We start from the raw sequence: 17,759 nt of genomic DNA on the forward strand, positions 1-17,759 counted from the left end.
TTTTCTTTTTTTATTATTTACTTTTTGAGATTATATTATAATCATATCACCCCCCCCTTTTGGCCTCTAAACCTCCCCTCCTGCTCTCTTTCAGATTTATGGCCTCTCTTTTTATTATCTGTTGTTACAAGTGTATATGTATGTATATACAAACATACAAACATATATATTTCTAAATATAACCTGCTCGGTCTGTATACTGTTACCTGCATGCCTGTTTCAGGGCTGAGTATTTGGTGCTGGGTAACCAGTTGGTATGCTCTACCTGGGGAAAACTACTTCTCCTGCTCTCAACACCCCTTAGTGGTTGATAGTTACTTGTGCAGGGCAGAGACCCCGTGGTTTTCACAGCCACTTTGGCGTGTCTATCATTGTTGTCCTTGTTCAGCTCATTCTAGGCAGTCATGCTGGTGAGATTTCATGGGTGTAGCTTCTGACATTCCTAGGAAACACAACTGCAAGACAAATCCCCCAGTCCTATGGCCTGTACTTTCCCCTCCAAGCGTAGGTACAGGAGTTGTTTTATAGATGTATCCCTTGGAGTTGGGCTCCATAACTCTGTATTTTGATTGGTTGTGTTTTATAGTAATGGTTGCCATTTATTGTAAAGAGGAGTTTTCTTTTTCTTTTTTTCCCCTCAAAACAGGGGTTCTCAGTTCGTAGACCAGGCTGGCCTTGAACTCTCAAAGGTCCTTCTACCTCTGCTTCCCCAGTGCTGGGATAAAAGGCGTGTGCCACTACCACCTCTCAGCTAAGAGGAATGTTCTTGATGATGGTGAAGACTATGCTTACCTGTGGGTGTAGGACAGACATGGAGAACTGCTGAGGCACTGCGCTGCTTTAGTAAAGCTGCAGGTCTTCCCGCAGTGTCCATGACGTCACCAGCCCTGGAGAGGTGGCGAGGCTTCCAGCACTAGACTTGCTTTCCCTCCTGTGAGCACTTCCCGAGTCTATAGCACGAATAATAAAAACCCAGAGTCAGATATGGGATTCACCCCGAAAACAAGAAAAGCAAACGGCCAAGTTGCAAGAGAAGTCTCACCTCTCCGTGGCTGGGCAACCGCAGACTGAGCGGACTAAGCCTCTCTCTCCTCCCATTTCAGATTCCCTCTAGTGCTGGGATTAAAGGTGTATAATTCCCTAGTACTGGGATTAAAGGTGTATAATTCCCTAGTATTGGGATTAAAGGTGTGAGCCACCACCACCTGGATTTGTTTCTGCATTGATCTTGTGTAGCCCAAGGTGGCCTTGTACTCAAAGGGATCCTTCTGCCTCTGTCTCCCAAATCCTGAGATTAAAGGTGTGTGTCACCACTGCCAGACCTCTAGTGGCTTAGCTTTGCCCTCTGATTTTAGGCAAGCTTTATTTATTAAAACATAAATAAAATATCACTATATAAGTCCAATTAGACAGCTCTTGCTTAGCATTAAGGTGTTTGCACCCTGAGGTACCTGTGGCATTATGGCACACACACGGGTCATTGTTATGGTTCACAGGTGTCATCGCTGGGCAGGACTGTCTGTTCCCCTTCTTTGGAAGCTTGCATGGATCCTTCTGGTGCCATGAAAGCTAGTCCTCAGGGAGGGGGCACTCAGGTCAGTTTCAGCTCAAGGACCTCTGGGCACTGTGTCTAAAGTACATGATGTCTTTAGCAATAGGAATTTACCTTTTACTTCTTGGGGGGCAGGCAAGGGCAATTTGAATAATCTCTAATGTTGTGGGGGCATTAGACAACCTAGCCCAAAAACTCAAAAGAGGGCTTCTCATGCCTGGGGCTGGGGTATGGATAGGTGGCCTTTGGCTCTCAGAAGGAACAATTTTCTTTATCTATTCTGGGTAGTAAACCTCTGTCAGATGTTGATTGACAAAGATCCTCTGCCAGTCTGTGGCTTCCTCTTGCCCAGGTTGATTACACTTCAGCTGGACAGAAGCTGTTTAATTTTATGAAGTCCATATTTTAAAAGAAGTCCTGACTTCTCACAACCCTCCTAAGGGTAAATATCATCATGGGAAATACAAAAATGAATGTGTGTAGCTGTGTTCCAATAAAACTTTATTTAAAAAAGAAACTGGCAGAGGGCCAACTTTGTTGTTCTAAGGACACTGTATATAAAGTCTGAGAACAGAGGCCTTGGCCATTCTCAGGTTTGTCTCTTGTTCTTGTCAGTGGAGCATTGCAAGACTTATCTGCTTGACTCCTGAGTGATCTGGCCAGGTAAGGACAGCAGGGAGATGAGTCACTGCATGGCTAGCCCAGGTTTGCACAGAACCAGGACTCCCTCCCCAGTTCTTCTGACTGCTCAGGTCCTGAGGTAGACATTGATGGGGCAATAGATAGATATAGCATAAGACTATTCTGAAAACCAAGACAGTTTTCAATTAGGGCTAGAAAGAAACCCCAGTGAAAATTATCCCTGAGGAAGAGGACAACACCTCAAACTTAGGTGTTGTCTTAGGAAATATACCTGATTTTATTTTTATTTTTATTTTATTTATTTACTTTTTCAGGCAGGGTCAGCCTCACATTGTAGTTCAGGGTGGCCTTGAATACAAGATCCTCCTACCTCAGCCTCCTCAGTGCTGGAATTACAGGCATGCATTTTCATGCCTAGCATAATTTTACTTCTAAGTTGAGTTTAAAACCTGACCATCACACTGAAGATCAACTGTTTATCCTGCTACCAGGGGCCAAAGACCACCTAGGGAAAACATGGCAGGCTGTTGAAGCTGGTGCAGGGAGCTCATGAATCAGAGAGGCAGAGAGGGAACCAGGGGAGGCAGAGAATGCACAAAGTCCCAGGAAGAAGCATGCGGGAATGACAAGTAGCTGGCTTTCAGAAGCCTGGGAGAAGTGATTTCTGTCTCATTTGCCACCTTGGCCGGCTCTGTCCTCTCTGCCAGCTTGTGTCTCTTCTGTCACCTGCGATGAGGGCCAGGCCTTTCCTTTCTGTCACTTAAAAAAAAAATCCTTGACGCGAATATGGGCCGACATTCCAGAAAGGGGGGAGGCAGACTTGTCTGTAGGTGGCCATGCCTGGCCTTCCTTGGTGACTGCCTCGGGCATTGAGATGTGTCTGGCTCTCTGGTGCAAAGGCCTCACAGAGGCTGAGAGTAGAGAAAGTTCGGAGGGTGCAAAGCCTTCCTAAAACTCTTCCTAATTTCTGTCCCTGGGGCGGGGGGGGAGAGAACATTGCTCCTTTATCCTTCAGTTCCATGGTGGTAATTCTGGGAAAACAAGCCTTGTCCTGATGAAGGTGTCTATAGAGTCATGCTGCACCAGACCTCTTGGGTAGGCCTGGTGTGGGCCACTTCCTCACTATCTCTGGCTATTTATTTATTTATTTATGTTAGTTTTGCTTTTTCAAGACAGGGTTTCTCTGTGTAACAGTCCTGACTGTCCTGGAACTCACTCTGTAGACCTATTTTTTTCATGGAAGAAACTGAGACACACAGAGACATAGTCACCCAAAACCATGCAGGGAGGAACGCATTGAGTTAAGGTTTTAAACAGGCAGGTTGACTCCAGAATCTTTGCTCCTAATTGTAAATTACCTTCATAATATAGGGTTTACTTCAAAAGCTACATAAACTGCAGCTAACGCCGGGCACATGTCTTTAATCCCAGCCACTTGGGAGGCAGAGGCAGGCCCAATTTGTTTTTTCTGTTTGAGTCAAGTGTTGGCAAAATTTGACACTTCTCCCAATGAGATTTCCTTTGAAGTGAATATTTTTTGCCCCATCTGCCCGCTTCTGTCTTATAGAGATATTTTGTTCTTCTTGTTGTTTTGAGACAAGATCTACATAGCCTAGGCTGGTCTTGAACTCCTGAATGTCCTGCCTCTGCTTCCCAAGTGATCACCATCATCATCACCATTGTAATAGTTTTCTTTTTTTCTTGTAAAGATAGGGTCTGGAGAGATGGCTCAGCAGTTAAGAGTGCTGGCTGCTCTTCCAGAGGTCCTGGGTTCAACTCCCAGCAATCACATGGTGGCTCACAACCATCTGTAGTGAGATCTGATGCCCTCTTCTGGCCTGTAGGCAGAACACTGTATACATAAAAATAAATCTTAAAAAAAAAAAAAAAAGATAGGGTCTTACTGTGCAGCCCAGGCTGGCCTCAAAAATCATCTTTTGCCTGCCTCAGTCTCCTGAGTTTGAAATTATAGGCATTCACACACACACCTATCATCATTGTTATTATATCCCATTTTTAGGCCTTCTTCCATTGGCTGTATCTTCATCCATTCATCCGGTCCTCTTTCCTTTCTTTATACAACAGCATGCTGTTGCCGGCCGTGAGCTAGACTCTATGGCAGGAGCTTGTAGATCACGCATACACACCACCCACAGTTTTAGAAAGTATTTGTGAAATTATGGGCAGCAGTAAGTTTTCAGCAGGAAATGTATTTGAATCAAGAGTGGGCGGGATAAAGTAGAGTGTTCCTTAACCTGCAAAGGCGGGCTAGGGAAACCTTTCAGAGGACAGGGCTTTAAGGCCAGGACCAGAAGGATCCTAAGGGGCCAGCCAGAAATGAAAAATGTTGATCTGTTTATACCAATCACCTGAGGTGATCCTTGAGATGTCACCTTGTGTCCCATAAGTATTCATAATTATTATGTGCCAATTAAAATTAAAGAGAATAGAATAAGCCACCCATTTGAAAATCAGAGGTGAGTAATTTAAGAAAACAAAACAAAAAAAAGAGCCCCAAACCCTCCTAAAACCTCCAAATGAAAAACCTGAAAATCTCCCACCCCACAACCAAGCCACCACTCTCCAGAATGGTCAGAGGCCCTGGGCTGGAAGGAGCAGGATATCTTTAAAGACCTATGTGAGGACCAGTGTGGGAGGGACACAGACATGGTAGCTCACGCCCTCAGTGAGGGACCCTTAGCTGCTAAGGATTCCAAAGAGAGGCTCATCTAGATGGGTGGCTGGCTTGACGGGCTTGTTTGTGACCTCCAGCGCCATTGAACAACTCCACTTGCCTTTGGTGGCCAAAGCCATTGGGAAAGCACCAGGGTTGGCAATGATTTCCTGATTTTCTGCCCCTGCGGATCTTTCAGTGGGCAGACGCGTGTGCAGCGGTAATGACAGTTATTGTTTCTGGGGACATGAGCTCAAAGAGTAAACAGAGATTATGATGACTCTGGAGCAGAGCTTGTGTCTGAATGTTTGCCAGATGTTTGGAAAAACAATATTCTGAATATATGAGCCTTTCCTTATTTTCTGTCTAAAGCCAGGAAGCACTATCCCTAAGAGATGGCAAAAGACAAATGTCAAATCTCTCCAAACTTTTTGTGTTGAAAAGAGAAGCCTTAATTCCAGCACTTAGGAGGCAGAGGCAGGTGGATCTCTGTGAGTTTGAGGCCAGCCTGCTCTACAGAGTGAGTTCCAAACCAAACCAAACCAAACCAACCAATCAATTAACCAACCCAACAAAAATCCCAGCAACTCCCCCCCTCCCCCCAAAAAACCCCAAACAAACCAAAAAGATGCCAACCAGGATTAACCAGGATTCCTGAGAGGGAGAAGGAAGACAGAAAACAAACTCAGCACAGACAAGCACAGGCTGTGCCAGAGTCCACAGAGATGGACAGAAGGTTGTTACTCCACAGTGCACCTCTGGGGACCTCTGGGAGAGCGTACTCAGGGGGAAGGAGAGGGAGGGAAGCCAAGTCAGTGTGATGCTGTGTTCTCTACCTGGGTCCGGAGACTTCAGCCTCCTGTGGTTCCGGAACTTTGGACAAATCATTCTGTAACTCTAACCCTTAGGCCCCTCCTCCATAACGTGAAGATAGGGAGAGAAGAATTCCAACCTTACAGAGCTGTTGTGGGCACTCGGTAAGATGAAGGCCTAACAGAGACATCACAGAAGTTAGTGTTTTTCTATCTGTTTTATTCTGCCAGGATGGTGCTCTCAAAGAGTGGTACCCAGGGCAGTAGCACCAGCAAGACCCGTACCCTTGTTAGAAACACAATTTTTCTAGTCCTAACCGAGACTTACTGAATCAGAAACTCTGGGGTGTGCCCCAGCAATTCGTATTAATTTATTCAGATGATTCGAATGAGACCCAAGATTTAGCAAGATATAGGATGATATATTTAGGAGATATGGGATGGTCAGTTAAATCTGAATTGCAAACAATCAATATACCTGTGGTATGAGTGTATGCCAACCATTGGGTAGAGCCTACTTACATAACAGCATTCCACAGCTACCTGAAACACAGAGGAATGCACATTTCATGTCCTGGGGCAGCTCACGTCTGAGCATCATTGCATGGCTATAGCAGGACCCAGCGAATAGAGAGGAGGCCCCAGGAATCTCAGTGTCACCCCTGAGGGGACAACGGATGCAGGAAACAGAGCAGCGCTAGATACTGAAATGTCATGGCCCTTAAAGAAAGTAATTGCCTGAAGTTAGCTGAGAACATTTTCCTTTTGAGCTGTGATGATCTTGTTCCCGAAAGGAACAACCTTGGTGTCTCTCAGGAATTCTGGCGTAGTCTATAGAAACTTGCGCTGGTAACACTGGTAACAGCATTGTACGTTTTTCTTCACAATGACGAGTCTTTTTAGAGAGAGGTGTCTCAGAGGCTTCTCTCACATGCCACCTCATGTCAGACAATGCCTTCTTCTCTCTCTCTTTCCCTTTTCTTTTCTTTCTTTTTTATTTTGTTTTATTAAAACACCTGTCTTTTCTGTCTGTCTGTCTGTCCATGCGTGTAGATATCTGCCACTGCTCCAAGCATTGTTATGGGTGTCTCATGGACAGGCCTAACAGCTCCTATCTTTTATTACTGGCTTCCCTGAGAACTGACCTCCAGACATCAGAAGCTAGGCATGGCAGCTCACACCCATATCCCAGCACTGGAGAGGGGGGTCAGAAGGGCATGCGCACCCTCACTTACAGAATTAGCTTGAAGCCCACCTGGGCTATAAGAGACCTTGTCTTAAAGAATTAAAAGAGTTTAAAAAAAACCCCAAAACTATCTTTTTTTTTCATTTTACATTCAATCCTAGTTCCCACTCCCTCCCCTCATCCCATTCCCTCCACCTTCTCCTCCACCCCACCTCCATCCACTCCTCAGAGAGGGCAAGGCACTTTGCTTTAAGGAAGAACCAAGGCCTTCCCTACTATATAGGCTGAGCAAGGTATCCCTCCAAAAAGAATGAGTTTCAAAAAGCCAGTACAAGCAGTAGGGATAAATCCTACTGCCAGTGGCCCCACAGTCTGCCCCAGCCATACAACTGTCACCCACATTCAGAGGGTCTAGTTTGGTCCTCTGCTGGTTCCTCCTCTGTTCAGCCAGTGTTGGTGAGCTCCCATTAGCTCAGGCAGACTGTTTCAGTGGGTGAACCCTTCATGGTCTTGACCTCTTTGCTCATATTCTCACTCCTTCTACTCTTCAACTGGACTTTAGGAGCTCAGACCAAAATTCTGCTATGGATCTCTGCCTCTGTTTCCATCAGTTGCTGGATGAAGGTTCTATGGTGACATTTAAGATAATTATAATTAAGTCATCAATAAGACTACAAGGCAAGGCCAATTTGGGCACCCTCTCTATTATTGCTTAGGGTCTTAGCTGGGGTCATCTTTGCGGATTCCTGGGAACTTCTCTAGTGCCATGTTTCTTGCCAGCCCCATAACAGCCCCCTCAATCAAGATCCCTCTTTCCTTGCTCTCTGTCTCTGTCCTTCCCCCACCTCTACTATCCCGTTCCCTCAAGTCCTCCTCCCCCATATTAATCCACACACCTATGAACACCTGATTTTTGACAAAGAAGCTAAAATTATACAGTGGAAAGAAGAAAGCATCTTCAACAAATGGTGCTGGCATAACTGGATGTCAGCATGTAGCAGAATGCACATAGATCCATATCTATCACCATGCACAAAACTCAATTCCAAATGAGTTAAAGACTTCAATATAAATCCAACCACACTGAACCTGATAGAAGAGAAAGTGGGAAGTAGCCTTCAATGCATGGACACAGAAGGCCATTCCCTAAATATAATATCAGTAGCATAGACACTGACAGCAACAATAAATAAATGGGACCTCCTAAAACCGAGAAGCTTCTGTAAAGCAAAGGACACAGTCAATAAGACAAAAAGGCAGCCTACTGAATGGGAAAAGATCTTCACTAAACCCACATCAGACAGAGGACTGATCTCCAAAATATATAAAGAACTCAAGAAATTAGACATCAAAATTCCAAATAATCCAATTTTCTTCTTGAGACAGGATCTCATGTAGCCCAGGCTGGTCTCAGGCTTGCTATTTAGCCATGGCTGGACTTGATCATCTGTCCCTCCATCTCTACTCACAAGGGATGAGATATAGGGTACACTGCACCACACCTGTATGGCAAAGAGGGATTCTTATTCTTGCTTTAGAGTAGAGGAAAGTGAAGCTCAAAGCATTAGAGCGACTGAGTTCAGGTCCTGTAATTTGCTATGTCAAGGGCAGTATTAGACGCAGGTTGGAGAGCGCCCCCTGTGCCCAGAGGAGGAGTAATGCAGGGTCTTGGGTGTGCACAGGCTGCTGCTGTTCTTTGGTCAGTGTGTAGGGAGAGCTCCTGCAGAGCTGCAGCTGGTTTGATTCTGGAGTTAGCACCTCGCTTTAATCTGTCTTTTGTAACTGCTGCCTTTTTGTCTCTGGTACCTTCTGTTAGAAATATATGAATCTTGCTTGGCAGTGGTGGCACATGCCTTTAATCCCAGCACTCACTAGGCAGAGGCAGGTGGATCTCTATGAGTTCAAGGCCAGCCTAGTCTACAAGAGCAAGTTCCAGGACAGGCTCCAAAGATATACAGAAAAGGCCTGTTTCAGAAAAACAAAAACAAAAAAATAAAAAACAAACAAAAAAAGAAAGAGAAATATGTGAATCTTGTCTGAGTTTTCTAAAGGTGCAAAGCCAACGCAAAATGAATGTCCATTAACTGAGAATTTGCATTTGCCCTTTGGGGAGCTTAGAATGGAAGTTTAGGAATATGAACATTAACTTGCTAAAGGTGTAAACTGGTTAACAACAGAAATGCCCTTTGCTAAGCTCTGGAGAGTCTACTCCATCTAGAAAAGCTAGACATCATCCTGCGAGCGCCTCTGTGTCTGTTATCCACAGACCCGCGTGAACCCACACCCGATACACAACATCAGTGTGGACTTAGAATTACTTTTCCCCATGGTGACGTAGTTCTGTTTTCATTTGCAAACAGCACGGTTGAGCTCCTCCGAGCTCTGATGCCAGCTCAGCTGGGAGTCAGACGTCTCTTTTCTACTTCTCATACAGAATGCAATTGTAGTGAGCAGTCAGTGGCCTCTGGCACGTTTAATTCATTTCTATGTGTAGTTAAGTGACAGCGTGCTCCTGTGTACGCATTTGACCCGATGCACATGCCATGCGTGCGTGTGGAGGTCACAGGACAACTTGTGGGAACCGCTTTTTCCTCCCACCATTTAGATTCTGGGCGTTGAACTCAGGTTGTTAAATGTGGCAGCCAGGTCCCTTAACCTGAGCAACCGTCTCCCAGCTCTTGGTGACATTTTTACATAACACGATACTGACCTTACCTGCCCGCTTTGTTCTCAGTCTTCGGGCTCTGTCAGTGAGTCTGAGAGGGTGCTGGAGGGTTTAAAGACTTGGGTTCTGATAATTAAGTTCATAAAACACTGTAGAACATTTAGAAAAGTCTAAAAAGTGAAAATAAATAAATGTGTGTTCTGTGTTTCTCTTTCAAAAATAATCATGCCTGAATCTGGATCTACCTGTCAATATATATATGCACACATACACGCACTTAAATATTTTGAGGATCATATGTACAGGCTATGTTATATGTGGTATATGTTTGTGTTATTTTTGAAGCAAGGTCTCTTGTGCCCTCACTGGCTGCAATTGATGTGTAACTGCACTCCTGAAGTTCCTGTCCTCACTCTGAAGTGCTGGGATCCAGGAGTGCTCCACCTGACCTGTCTCCATTTTGAGTTTTTGAGACAGGTTTCCGACATAGCTTAACTGATCTGGCTGGCACTCACTATGTTGACCAGGGCAGTCTGGAATTTATGGTAATCCTCCCGAGGGCCGGTATTGTAGGCATTGCTTTCATTTTTTTTTTCATGACCATGTCCCTTGTTACAGCAAAATTTCCAAAGCTTTCATTTAATTTAATGACTTCGTAGTATTTCACCATTAGTGTGAATCTTAATTTATCAAATCGCTTTCCTATAGTTGAGCATTTTAGTTGGAAACATGTTTTCCTCTGTTTTAAGCAGCACATCAGTAAATGTCCCAACGAAGCCTCATTGTCTGTGTCTCTCATAACATTCTTAAGGCAGAGTTTAAAAACTAGAGCATCCATACCCACGCTAATCGGAATGGTGGAGCAGAAGGGGTCGCGGTTTCATTTCTAAACTAGAAATACACAAACGTAACTCTGCTTGTCAACAGCAAACGTTGTCATTGAAAAGGCTTTGTCTGCTTGAGCATGACCTGCAGCACCAGGCAGAAGGCTCGGTGGGTGCTGCCGTGCAAGTGTGCTGGCTCATTTGATGTCAGCTTGACACAAGCCAAAGGTATCTGAAAGGGGGAACCTCAGTTGAGAAAATGATCTGGCTGTAAGGCATTTTCTTATTAATATTTCTTATTAATTGATGGTGGGAGGACCCAGTCTGTTATGGGTGGTGCCATCCCTGGACCAGAGATCACAGGTTCTATAAGGAAGCAGGCTCGGCAAACCATGATGAGCAAGTCAGTCAGCAGAATTCCTCCATGGTCTCTCATCAGCTCCTGCCTCCAGGTTCCAGCCCTGTTTGAGTCTCTGTCCCAACTTCCCTCAATGATGGACCATGATGCTGAAGTGTGAGCCAAATAACCCTCTCTTTCCCAACTTGCTTTTGTCATGGTGTTTCATCACAGCAACAGTAACCCTAACTAGGACAGCAAGCATGCGGACCTGCGCTCAGATCCCCAATCCCCATGCAAAATCTGACACAACAGTTCACTCTTGTAGACCCAACACTAGGGATGAGTTATAGGGTAGATAGTGATCCTGGAGGTCACTGGCTAGAGAGCCTGACCATGTGATCCCCTTCTGGGCACTCTTTTTTCCCCCACAAGAGACAGTATATCGCTACACAGTCAGATTGGCTTGGAACTTGCTATGCAGCCCGAGGTAGTCTGGGTGCATCCGCTTCTGTGAATGCCCACTTTCACGCCACCCTTCCCTGTCCATCACACTCCAGCCACTCTGGTCTTTTCAGGCCTGCACTCATTCCCACTTGGAACGTGGGTGCTGGGAGCTGAACTTGGGGTCTCTGCAAGAGCAATGTGTCTTCTTGGTTGCTGAGCCATCTCTCCAGGCCCAGGTTGCTATTTTCTCCTTCGGTTCCCATGCGCAGCCCCCTCTTCAGTTTGATCCTCCCATCCCCTACTCTTGGGGATTTAATGAACACCATCTTAATTGTTTGTCAGATATATATGTGTGTTCCTGAAAAGTGTGGTGGTTTTTGATTGTTCCTGGGGCACCTCCAGGACCTTTGTAGAAGAAAAATGGCAATGTGGTGTGGATTTAGAGACTAGTTATCATTAATAGTATCTTGTGTTACTTCTGAGCACATAAAATCCCAAAATTTCATGGCAGGAAACCACACATAAGTCGCCTGCCCTGCTCTCTTTCTCGACAAGGAGTCTGGGGTCAGGGGTCTCTAAATGACTTCCTTCAAGAGCATCGTCTACACTCACTGAGAACCTGTGTTAGGCCCCAGCCACCTGGTCTGACAGGTGTGGAGGTGAAAGGCTCAGCCTTGCTTCTGAGCAGACAGTCCCAGGAGGCTCAGGGGCACCTGGTGGGCTGGGGGACTTCCCATGGCCTCCTCACAGTTGAATCAGATTCAAAAATGACCGACAGATGTGGATGTCGATGTGACCTGTTGCTTTTTCGAGCCTCTCTTTGCGTTTTTGTTATTTCCCAAGTCCCCATGCCTGCTGTGGGATGTGGTCCCACAGATTTCAATGATGAGTCTCTTTAGAATTACCCCAGCTGGTCTCTGATTGCTCAAGTGCCTTCGTTTGGCGGGCATGTCTCTTCTTCCGTTGTCCCAGCCAGCGTGTCCTGCTCACCTAACTGTATTTATTTATCACTTTTTGTTTCCAGATCGGAGCCTCTCTCTTTGCCAGCAACATTGGAAGTGGCCACTTTGTGGGGCTGGCAGGGACGGGAGCAGCCTCAGGCATCGCCATGGGTGGCTTTGAATGGAACGTGAGTATCACCTGACGCTCCGTGTCCTAGAGGTAGAAGGAGCTGGTCCTCAGTTCTATTTTCGTTGCTATGATGAAATGTCGGAGACAGGTTAACTTTGTAAAGCAGAGGTACTTCTTCAGTCAACAGTGTTGAAGGCTGAGGTTTAAACAGCATGGTACAGGTTCTTGTGAGGCTCCCTCTGGACCGTGGAGCCTCAGTGTGGATGGCAAATGATTGAAGACATCACCCACTCAGGAAGATGAGTTAGATAGAACCAAGACTGGCTTTGTAAAAATCCCCCCTTGGGAACAGCTGAGGAGTCCCTTTAGAATTACCCCAGTCACTTCTGAACAGTGCTCTCAAGGACGCAAAGATGTCCCAGTATGCTCTGCCACCTCATAAAGTGCCCCCACCTTTCTACACTAAGGACCAAGCTTCCCGTATGCGATGACAGCGAAGTCTTAGCAGGCAGCCAGCTCAGTCTGTGTTCAGGATCTTGAGATCTTATGGGATCCTCAGAAGCACCTGGGTACAGAGGGGGTTTGACTCCAGGAGCGTTCACATGAGAGGCCCGCTAGCTATGACAGTCACAGGAGCCCCTTTCCCTTGGTCCTCAAAGACAAGGCCTCCTCTAGCCAAGTTAGGGGTTGGGAAATGCTACTGGTCTACCTTCTTTCTTCCCCCAGCCTCCCTCTCTTTCCCTTTATCTCCCTCTCTCCCTCCTTCCCTTCTTTTTTCTTTCCCTTTTTCTCTAAGTGGTATTTTATTCCTTATAAACCAGGGAAGAGATTAAAGAGAACTCAGAACTCTAGCTGGGAATCTGGGCTGTGTTGACAGTGGGGAGTCCGGGCTGGGTTGATGGGCAGCATCCTGGGTTCTCTCCCAATGTTGCTCACATGCTTTTGCCATAGGCCATGCCAGTAGCAAAGTCTATCCTAGCCCCTTAGGAAGGAAGGGATAGAGGGAGAGGTGGGGATTTTCTTTAGCAGTTCAGCATCTCTTGAGAGAAGCAGAGATGTGAAAGTTTCTCCTGATCTGAGTTACCTCTTGTTTTGGTTACAGGCCTTGATTTTTGTGGTCGTGCTGGGCTGGGTGTTTGTCCCCATTTACATCAAGGCTGGGGTAAGTAACCTCTCCATTATCCAACTTTGTCCTCTTGGAGGCCACAGGGGACTTTATGGCATACATGACGGAGAATTGTCCAGGTCTACCTCCAGTCCTAGGTTTTAAAATAGCTCCTGATTCTGTGCAGGGGCATCAAACAGTCCCTCTGGCTCTGTTCAGTGCAGGTTGATTGCTCTTCCATCTAGGAAGGTCCCTGAGTGACCCTACTTTATTCAGAGCCCCCTGAAGCATCCTCCACCCTTTCTCTGAGTGTGTTCTTATGATACACTGCTGTGAGCCCGTTACTTCCTCCCCTAGAAGGGAAACAGAGAGAGAAAAAGAACTATGCCCCCCTCTTCATTTATGCTCAACATCACCTCCCGTTTTGGAGCCTGTGGCTGACCAGACATAGCTTCATCATCACCTCTTCAGTGACGTAGATAAGCACCTCCACCATGTGAGTGTCTGTATCGGAAGCTAGAGGTGACACAGGACAAGCTGCAGACTGACCTTCTGGAGGCTCACAGAGTGCTGGTGACAAACTGGTTCCAGAAGACAACAGGCTAAGGACATAGGGAGCAAAACAGGAAGTGTGGCTGGATTTGCAGAAGGGAACTAGCAGAATGTTTGGGAAAGCCTGCAGCTATAATCTTTTGTACTGCCTGTGTAGAACAAGGTGACAGTCACATTCGGATAACTTCTCTGGGGCAATGGCAAGAGGTTACCATTGTCTTATATAGTAGATGCACTATATAGAAAACAAAATACACACAGACACAGGCAGGGAGACAGACACACACAGACACATGCAGGGAGACAGACAGACACAAACACATATGTGCATTTGCATACACCTTCTCCAGGGCAAGCATCTCCCTCCTTGGTTACATCCAGGCATGTGTGTATTAAAGAACATGTGTTTATTGGATGCTTTTGATACATTGCAGCTGAATGCTAGGGTGTCCCTACATCTACTGGACAGGGTATGTGGAGCTGAAATAAGCAAATGGCACCTGGCTGTTTTGTAGGCTTCTTGGGCTAACAAGGGGTTTAAATCCCTGACCACTCCTGAGGCTCTGATACCAGGATAAACCCCATTTATCTGCTTGCCCTGGGCTCTCTATTCACTTTGGCTCCATTTCATCCCACCCAGGTGGTGACCATGCCAGAGTACCTGCGGAAGCGGTTTGGAGGCAAGCGGATCCAGATCTACCTTTCTGTTCTGTCCTTGTTGCTGTACATTTTTACCAAGATCTCTGTGAGTGCATAGCCAGCCAGGGGCTGGTGGGGTGGGAAGGGGGAGGGAGGCTGGCCATTGGCTCATCTTCTCACTATTCCAAGAAACAACCATACATTTCTATGGACTTTGTGTGTTAGCCTTCTTGCTCCTTAGGGGAAAGTCCTGCTTTCTGCATCGAGGAGCCATGGAGCTCAATGGGATTCCTTGTCCTCCACTGTGGTGTAAGATGAAAACGCATCAGGTTCATGAAAGTTCAGAAAAAGCTGCTCTGACGAGATTAGAGGAAGGTTGAGATGTCACGTGTGCTGTCATCCCACCCCAGGGAATATATCCAAAGGAAATGGAAGCAGCGTGTAAAAGAAATAACAAACTCCCAGGTTTATTGAAGTGTAATTTACAGTAGTCAAGGTATAGAATCGACCAAAATGTTCATCAGCAGGTATAGGTGGAAATCTACCACACACACACACATGTGCATGTACATACACGCACACACACATGTGCATGTACACACACGCACACATGTGCATGCACACACACGCACACACACACACACACACCACTGTTCAGTCTTAGAAAAAAATCTCAGCATTTGACGATTTGGGTGAACACGGGGGCCATTATGTTAAATGAAATAAGTCAAGTGCAGAAAGATAAATGCTCAAGATCTCTTTTATATGTGGGGTTTAAAAAAATTAAACTTATAGAAATAGATTTTAAAATGTTTCTTTTTAATTTAAAATTTATGTGTATGGGTGTTTTGTGTTCCTGATTCTCCCTTGTACCACCCCCTTCACGTGTCAGTTTGTGTGTGTGAGTGTGTGTGTGTGCACTCTTAGTGCCCTATCATTTGATTCCCTGGAACTAGAGTTACAGGCCGCTGTGAACTGCCATGTGGGTGCATGTGTATCTGTGTGTGGATATGTGCATATGACTGTCTCTGTGTGTGTATATGTGCATGTGACTGTCTCTGTGTGTGTATGTGCATGTGACTGTCTCTATGTGTGGATATGTGAATGTGACTGTCTCTATATGTGTGTGGATATGTGCATGTGACTGTCTCAATATGTGTGTGGATATGTGCATGTGACTGTCTCTATATGTGTGTGGATATGTGTATGCGAATATATATGTGTGAATATGTGTGTGTGAATCCATGTGCCAAAAGAAGGCACTGGATCCTCTCGAGTGTGAGCCACTCGACGTGGGTGCTGGGAACTAACCCAGGTCCTCTGGAAGAGCAGCACATGCTCTTAACCACTGAGCCATCTCTCCAGCTCTTCCATATACACAAGGGAAAATTCAAGGAGTTGTTAAAAATCTCCAAGCAATATACTTTACAGCATCGGTGTCGTGCACGATAAACTACTGCAGACCGCTTGACTTTAGCAATGCAACCCGTTGCCGCTCTTGGTTTAATATTTCCTTCTCATTTTTTCAGCAGACTTGTAAGTCAAATCCTAGAGTTCATAGCATTTGCTTTTAGTTCTTCAGCACACACCTTTAACTTTTGGAACCAATAACCTTTATGCCTTTACAACATTTAATAAAAAGTTAAAAAATGACAATTTAAAAATGCAGATACCTTAATGTTTGGCATGCCCAAAATTTCTTGATCATATAAAAATGTTTTCATAGGGTTAGGACACATCGAACTGATTGTAAAACAAAGAAAATATTTTTAAAGTTTTTAGCGTACCACATTTATTTTATTCCTCTTATACATTACCCTATGGTCAGGCCTACATACAAAGACTTAAAAATTGGATTGTTTGTCTCCATGTTCAAGGACAAAAATGCCTTTTTTTTTTTTTTTTTTTTTTGGTTTTTCGAGACAGGGTTTCTCTGTAGCTTTTGGAGCCTGTCCTGGAACTAGCTCTTGTAGACCAGGCTGGCCTCAAACTCACAGAGATCCGCCTGCCTCTGCCTCCCGAGTGCTGGGATTAAAGGCGTGCGCCACTACTGCCTGGCTAAAAATTTTTTATAATACTTGGATTCTAGAATCTTACCAGGTGTATAACTTGCAAGCATTTGTCTTTTCACTTTCTGAACAGTATCCTTTGATGTACAAAGGTTTTACATTTGGCAGAATTATTGATTTTGTATTTTTTGTTCATGGTTTTGGTGATATTTCTTAGAATTTGCTGTAAAGTTCAAGAGAATGGAGATTTACTTCCATGCATGCACATATGGAGTCAGAAATCATTGTTAGATGTCTTTTCCTATTGTTCTCCACCTCATTTTTTGAGACAAGGTCTCTCACTGACTGTGGAGCTCACCATTCAGCTAGACTGGCTGACCGCTGGGATCCGCTGTCTCCAACCCCTGTGCTGGGCTTGTAAACCCTTGCGATCCTACCTAGTACCTGGGGGCCTAGGGATTTGAACTAAGGCTCTTGTGTACACACAGCAAGCATTGTATTTACTGAGCCCTCTCCAGCCTTTCTCTTAAGAGTGTTAACTTTTACTTTCCTGGGTTTGATCTGTGTTTGAGTTGTGGATGTAAGGCCGGGTCCATGCGCTCTTTCGTATGTGGACACTGAATTCTCCCAGCACTGTTTCCCAGGGGTGGTTCTGAGCCTGCTGTCACTGGTGAGGGCGAGAGGACATTGTCTTAGGAGTTGGGGCTCACAACCAGGAATTCTATTACCCCGCACCCCAACACATACCGATGATGTCCTCAACTGGTGAAAACTTGATTGTTGCCTCCTCATCCTCCTTCCCCCTTCCAGGGTTAGTTTTTAGTTACAAGATGAAAAACCTGGACTTTCCAGTGCTTATTTCTCTAGAGACCAGCGAGCAGAGCCCTGACTGGGATGTGCCTGAATGCCGAAGAGAGCAGGGCGGGCATCCTAAGAAGGGAGGCACCACCTGAACAGAGCAGAGGGGATGTAGACAGTGGGGTTGGGGACACCTTAGAAGGGACAGGATGCTCAGAGGGGCCTGTGTCTTGGCGTAGCCGTGAGAGTGGGAGTGCGCAGGAAAGGAAACACAGCTGTCGGTTCTGAAGTGCAGATTCGTCACAGTTGAAGCTGGTGAGGTCTGTTGGCTGCGGTTGCCATGGAAAGGGTTCTCTGCCCTTAGACTGGTATAGGGCAGTCGTATAAATAACCAGCGCCAGGCATTTTGTTTTGTTTTGTTTTCTTCTCCTTATCACCTTGCCTAC

The 17,759-nt window shown here is 45.6% G+C and overlaps 1 protein-coding gene across 1 annotated transcript in view; it reads left to right on the top strand.

Moving 5' to 3' along the window:
• Nucleotides 1-17,759, top strand: part of Slc5a1 (solute carrier family 5 member 1) — a 74,452-nt gene that overhangs the window by 18,989 nt on the left and 37,704 nt on the right. The window contains exons 3-5 of the mRNA XM_057771199.1: nucleotides 12,164-12,268; nucleotides 13,313-13,372; nucleotides 14,508-14,612. Of these exons, the coding sequence (XP_057627182.1) occupies nucleotides 12,164-12,268; nucleotides 13,313-13,372; nucleotides 14,508-14,612 (270 nt within the window). The remainder of the gene's footprint in view (nucleotides 1-12,163; nucleotides 12,269-13,312; nucleotides 13,373-14,507; nucleotides 14,613-17,759) is intronic.

Source organism: Chionomys nivalis, chromosome 6, assembly GCF_950005125.1.
Source record: "Chionomys nivalis chromosome 6, mChiNiv1.1, whole genome shotgun sequence".
Taxonomy (NCBI): domain Eukaryota; kingdom Metazoa; phylum Chordata; class Mammalia; order Rodentia; family Cricetidae; genus Chionomys; species Chionomys nivalis.